The sequence below is a fragment of the Chelmon rostratus genome, chromosome 6 (assembly GCF_017976325.1).
Source record: "Chelmon rostratus isolate fCheRos1 chromosome 6, fCheRos1.pri, whole genome shotgun sequence".
In the NCBI taxonomy this organism is placed as follows: Eukaryota; Metazoa; Chordata; class Actinopteri; order Chaetodontiformes; family Chaetodontidae; genus Chelmon; species Chelmon rostratus.
In genome coordinates this window covers 20958173-20963925 of record NC_055663.1, presented here as the reverse complement: position 1 = coordinate 20963925, position 5753 = coordinate 20958173, and the positions used below count along the sequence as shown (strand labels likewise).

Sequence of the window (5753 nt, the reverse complement as noted above, 5' to 3'; positions counted from 1 at the left end):
TCTACGTTTCCTGTCTGCTCTTCTTCGCTGAACAACGTGCTTCCGGAAAACAATACGCTGTCACCCACTAGCGGGAACTGCTGGTATGTCTAAACTTTTCTGGCCAGTAGAGGAAGCTTTCTTCACCAATAGTAGTAGAAATAACAATTAAAAATACTCAATTAAATGCAAGGTATGGGAATTGAAATATCAAAAGCACAGTATACATCATGACAGTATTATAATCCATGTTGCCCTTTAACCCGCATTTTAATGTTGTAGCTTGTCCATGGGGAGCAAATTTCTGACCAATATGTATGGTGAATATCGTTTCTTTAATTTTTGTTTTTCATTCTTCATTTTATGGAGACTCATAATAAAGACAGCTCTCTAATTGTAAGATTGGTTGGTTATTGTGATCCCATTCGCTGTGACAGTTTAGCTTGCCTGTGTGGAATCAGTGATGTTATTTCTGTCTTATCTTACAAAATAGAAATACGCATGCACACCCACCATCTCAAAATCGTAATTTTGTGTCGGACTTAAGTAAAAAGTCATTTACTCAAGGCTTCAAAGAAACATAAGAAAGAACCAGCCCACAAACCTCAGTCAGTTGACCCTACATACATTTCTCCTGAGCATTTACTGTTGTGCAGATTTATAAAGTGCACATGTGTACAGTTTTACGTCCCCTCTCCTCATTCTAACCTGTCTACGTGCGCGCGCCTCACGAACACCACGCCGTGAATTTTACAAAGCGCCTTTCATCAGCGCTGTGTCACTTTTATTGCTCTCTGTTGTGATTACATTAAAAGTGATTGGGTGAACCCGTGTCACGTGACCGTCCTTCGACAGGAGTTTCCACGACAGCTGAGTAGCAGCTAAATGCGTTTTTTCACCTGTAACATTGCCCCTTTTCAACTCCAGTGAGTCGAAGTTTTCTTAGAATGGGAGACAAGAAGAGCCCCACAAGGTAAAACTGTCGCTGGTGTCTTTGAATGAGGACTTTATCGCGCCGCTTGATAACAGAAAGCTCGGTCAATGGATGGAGCTGTTTTGCTGAACTGTTCATGGCGGCTGGCTGCTGCTTTAATACGGGGCAACTGCCCGTGTAAACTGAAAGCTCCCCGTTCCACTGTGTCTGACGTGTGAGCAGTAAACGGCTTTTACAGCCGTGTCTTTCATGTTCTGGTCATCTTTATTTAACACGCTTTTTTTATCGTTAAAAATGGGTCGTTATCACAGTGTTTTTGTTTTGTTTTTGTCTAAAGGCCGAAGCGGCAATCCAAGCCGTCCTCTGACGACGGGTACTGGGACTGTAGCGTGTGCACGTTCAGGAACAGCGCTGAGGCGTTCAAGTGCTTGATGTGCGATGTCAGGAAGGGGACGTCAACTCGGTAAGAATAACTGTGGCTGATCATTTTTAACGACCAGAACAGTCCTAATTTACATTACATGATTTTTTACAAATAAAAAGAAGAAATCTCGGTTGCAGGTTTATTAGGTACACACACTATCTCTTAGAACAGCCCTGCAGTAAACCCTGTCTTCATCAAGGGTTAATGTTTTTGCTGTTAGTTCAACGTCATGGACATTTTATAGTTTGTGGTCAGGGCCATATCTACCACTGAGGACACAGAGGTCATGTCCTTAGTATTTCTTATGGGAATTTAGCACATTTGACAACTTTTTAGTCAGACAAAAATAAACTTAATGTGGGGGAAAATGCAGAAAATACACCTCAAAGGATAACTTTAGTTTTTTACAACCTGGACCTTATTTGAAGGATTAAATACGACTATTTACTCACCCAGACAACTTTGGTTGCATTTGGAGTAATTTTGAAGAAATAAGCCCCAGAGGAGCGGCGCGTATATCAGTATAATGCTAGTACTCGGGGCACCCATGCGCAGCCTAACCTGCAGATTATGCGTTATATGAGGCTGTGCATGGGTGCTCCATCCTTTAACAGTTGAGCGAATAAAGAAAATTGAAAAGTTTTGGTGTGTGATCTAAATGGATGTTTCTTGCGAGGACTCTGACTCATGACCTCAGTATTGCTTCCTATTTCATGAGCTGTTAAATTGTACAGCATTATACTGAGGGTTTTTTTAAATGTCTTGTCCACTCCTTTTATATTATTGAGGGTAGGGAAGACTTAATATTAGAAGCACCTCAGTATAAGGCCAATACGCTCAACAGCATCACAAACATTATAGAGTTGAATCAACACCTCTCTAAAACCCAACAAAACAACACGAGAACCTTCATAAAGGAGTTATTGCAAGGCTGTTTTACTAGACTGCATGAGTTTTAGCCAGGTGGACAAAATGAATTGAGTCTATGTTTGGGAACTAGGCCAAAGACGTAACTGAGAGTAATCTCATCTATGTATTTACTAAAAATTCACAAACTCTCATCATACCAGGTAGCAAAAAAGGTATAAATAATATACATTATTTACAATATATATTTTTTTAGATGAGTAATTTTTGTGTTGTCTTACATTGTCAGCTTTACAGTAATACCTCCCATTTTTTGCAGTAGTAGTGCTGGAGAAAAGCTTGTGTCAGTTTCTTGTTGTGGCTGGGCCTAAACTGCCAAACTGCTATTATTAAACACAGTACCAAAGGTGGTAGAATGTAGAGGACGTTTCTCCACCTCTGCATAAATACCTGGCAGATCCATATTTCACAGGATCAGGTTATACATTTGTCGGTCTTAAGCAGTGCTAGTAAGTAGTCGTCAGGTGTCCAAATGAACATTGAAACAGGTTCGCTTGCTGTAATCACGTCTCCTCTTCATACTGGCCGTGAGGAGATCTTTTCTTGTGTGCTTCCAATCAAAGAGATGGGGCATTAAAATACAAAGTCCTCCTTCTGTGCAAAAATACATTCCAAAATGTATCTCAAGTTAGTATGAAGCTTCAGTAATCTTAGTTAATCATATCAAGTGGGTGTCTTTCTCCTTCTTTGTGTTTCTGGCAGTGGCAGAGTAGTAACACAAAGAGGAACTCTGGTACTAAAAAGACTGACTGATCTCCCAAATTTACTCTCGTTAAAGTGTGAAATTCCCTCTTTCTGTACCCCCACTGCATCCAGGAAATGCTGTTCAGATAATAAGAAAGAGGGCAGTTTATATTCAAAAGACTGTGCCTTTGGACGATACTCTGCTGAAGCTTCATATTAACCTTAGATAAACGTAAGAACGTATTTTTACACAGAAGGAAGAATGTAGATTTTGTTCCCCATTGCTTACACTAGAATCACATTAGGGAGGTGTCTCTTCATGGCCAGGATGAATGATTACAGCAAGCAAGACCTGCTTCAGTGTACATACAGTATAGACACCTGAGTACTGTTTTAAGACAGACTTGGGAAAACTGTATACCTATCCTTTGACTTTTTGTCAGTTTTAGGGAGTTGTGGAGATTTAGCATCTTGTTTGATTTTAAGTTAGTGTTGTAATCCCCCTGCTCTTCCTGGTCATATTGAATAGTTACACACTTCTTCTGGTATAATGTAAAGGTAACTATAGGGCCAATAACCTTTTTTTCTCTCTCTCTCTCTCTTACAGAAAACCACGACCTGTCTCTCAGCTGGTTGCACAGCAAGTAAATCAGCAGTTTGCACCACCCACACACCCTAAAAAGGAGAAAAAAGAAAAATCAGAGAAAGACAAGAGTGATAAAGAACCAACGCTGAAAAAGAAAAGCCATAAAAAGTTGAGGTATTGAATTCGTTATATTGACTGGTCTTTGGGCTTTGTCACCACTGAAATATTTAGCATCTTCCAAACAGCTTTTAGATCTTGTTTCTGTTTGTCTCTTCACCAGGCCCAGGTTAAAAAACATAGACAGGAGCAGCGCCCAGCATCTAGAGGTCACAGTAGGAGACTTGACTGTAATAATCACAGACTTTAAGGAGAAAGCCAAGCCCATGTCCACTTCAACGAGCGCTGCTTCAGCAGACCAACACAGCCAAAGTGGCTCAAGCTCTGATAACACTGAACGAGGGGTCTCCAGATGCTCCTCGCCACACGGCGAAGGCTCGTCGGTTAATGGAGAGACTCACTAACCTTCACACCTGCAGTCTGCACAACCCGTTCTACTGCACTCTCTCTACAGCCTCAACCAGAGATTAAACTTCAACATGCACGTTTTTTCTAACAATACTATACATGCCAATATGATAGCATTCACTTCCATTCGGGGTTGTATTTTTCACTGCCTTCTCACGATGGTAAAGAATTCAGGAGTCAAGACGTATGCTGTATGTTCAATTCAAGGAACTGTCATGATGAACTGAAAAGAGGAACTGTAGCATTAAATCCCGGATGTCAGTGGATCTGTGCCACGTGTTGTGGTGACTTGGGTTTTAACACCTATGTGTTTCTTCAGCGTCACGCTCAGTTGGTCGTTGCTGCACAGAATAAATGATGCATTACGAAAGAAAATATGAAGAAGTCATCTCAGAATTGTAGTTTATCCTTGAATTTTGTTATCATTATTTGCACTTAATGGCATCCTGTTTTCATGATAACATTTTTTTTAGCATTATTTCCACTTTACCATTATCAGTAAATCATAACACTTTTGGTTACTGGCCTTATCCAGCTCTCATTTTATGCCATTTGATGCCATTAATTGTTTTACTGTCTAACATTTGAGTAAAAATATTGAATAATTATTCTAACTATGCTTCTCCTTCACTTGGTAGAGTTAAGCATGATTTAATCTATAGAATGGTTTATATTGTAAAGTAACGTTAAATAAAATAAGTTGTAGATACTTGGGTATGTTTTTAAGTTTTCATTATTACCGGAACAGTTTGTAAGAAACCTGGGTTTCTCCAAGGGTGTCTTATTGAAACAACTATTTCCTTCAATGATTTGCTTTAGCATTTCAATAGTTAATGGATTTGAGGGGGGTTGTTTGTTTTGAAACTGTCCTTTTTCATATCATGACTGATAGGTTTCATAAGGGAAAGGCATGAAAAGGCAATACACCTATTTGACTCACGTAACCGGTTCAGGTGTGTGTGTGTGTGTGTGTGTGTGTGTGTGTGTGTGTGTGTGTGTGTGTGTGTGTGTGTGTCATACCATGTTCCTTAAAAAGCAGTGGTGGAAAGTAGCTAATTACATTGTATACACTGCTGTACTTGAGTATTTCCACCTGCTCCTTTATACCTTTACCTCACTGCATTTCAGAGGGAAATATTGTGCATTTCACTCCTCCATATTTATTTTACAGATCAGTACTTTGCATAATGACATTTTACAAACAAAACGTGATCACTTATAAAATATGATGCATTGACAACAACCAACAGCTACAAAATGAAAGTGCTGCTTACACATCAGTAATTATAATCCAGTGATACTTTTACTTTTGATACTTTAAGTATCTTCTTATACTATTTCTTTGTTAGTAAAGGTTTTAATGGAGAAGCATTTACTTGTCTACACCACCTCCACAATCCTCAAGAAGCTAGGATTTGGGTTAATACTGTAAAGAGTCACTTCTTATCTGCATGCCAGTGTTTGGCTGAGTGTTCCGGCCGTGAAGGTTCCCATCTTGTGGGGAATATGAGTGATAATGTGAGTGGTATGTGTACTCATGCACCGAGCTCTGAGTCGTTGGTATCTTCCTGGCTGTACTATGCATAGTTAGTTCACAGACCTGAAAACGTAGATGTTGATGTACAGACACTGTAGTGACAGATGGTACATCAAGCGAAACACGCGTGTAACAGAAGTGGGTGGAGCGGAAAGGT

At 39.8% G+C, this 5753-nt stretch overlaps 1 protein-coding gene across 2 annotated transcripts; it reads left to right on the top strand.

The window, feature by feature from the left end:
- The first annotated feature begins 814 nt into the window (after positions 1 to 814).
- On the top strand, positions 815 to 4768 carry LOC121608159 (YY1-associated factor 2-like). Of its 2 annotated transcripts, none has more exons than XM_041939327.1 (4): positions 815 to 952; positions 1251 to 1376; positions 3556 to 3708; positions 3815 to 4768. In XM_041939327.1, the coding sequence occupies exons 1-4, from the start codon at positions 927 to 929 to the stop codon at positions 4053 to 4055; spliced, it is 546 nt and encodes a 181-aa protein (XP_041795261.1). In that variant the 5' UTR covers positions 815 to 926; the 3' UTR covers positions 4056 to 4768. The 2 variants fall into 2 exon arrangements, with proteins under 2 accessions (XP_041795261.1, XP_041795260.1); XM_041939326.1 differs by lacking the exon at positions 815 to 952 and adding an exon at positions 962 to 1127.
- The last annotated feature ends 985 nt before the right edge of the window (positions 4769 to 5753 follow it).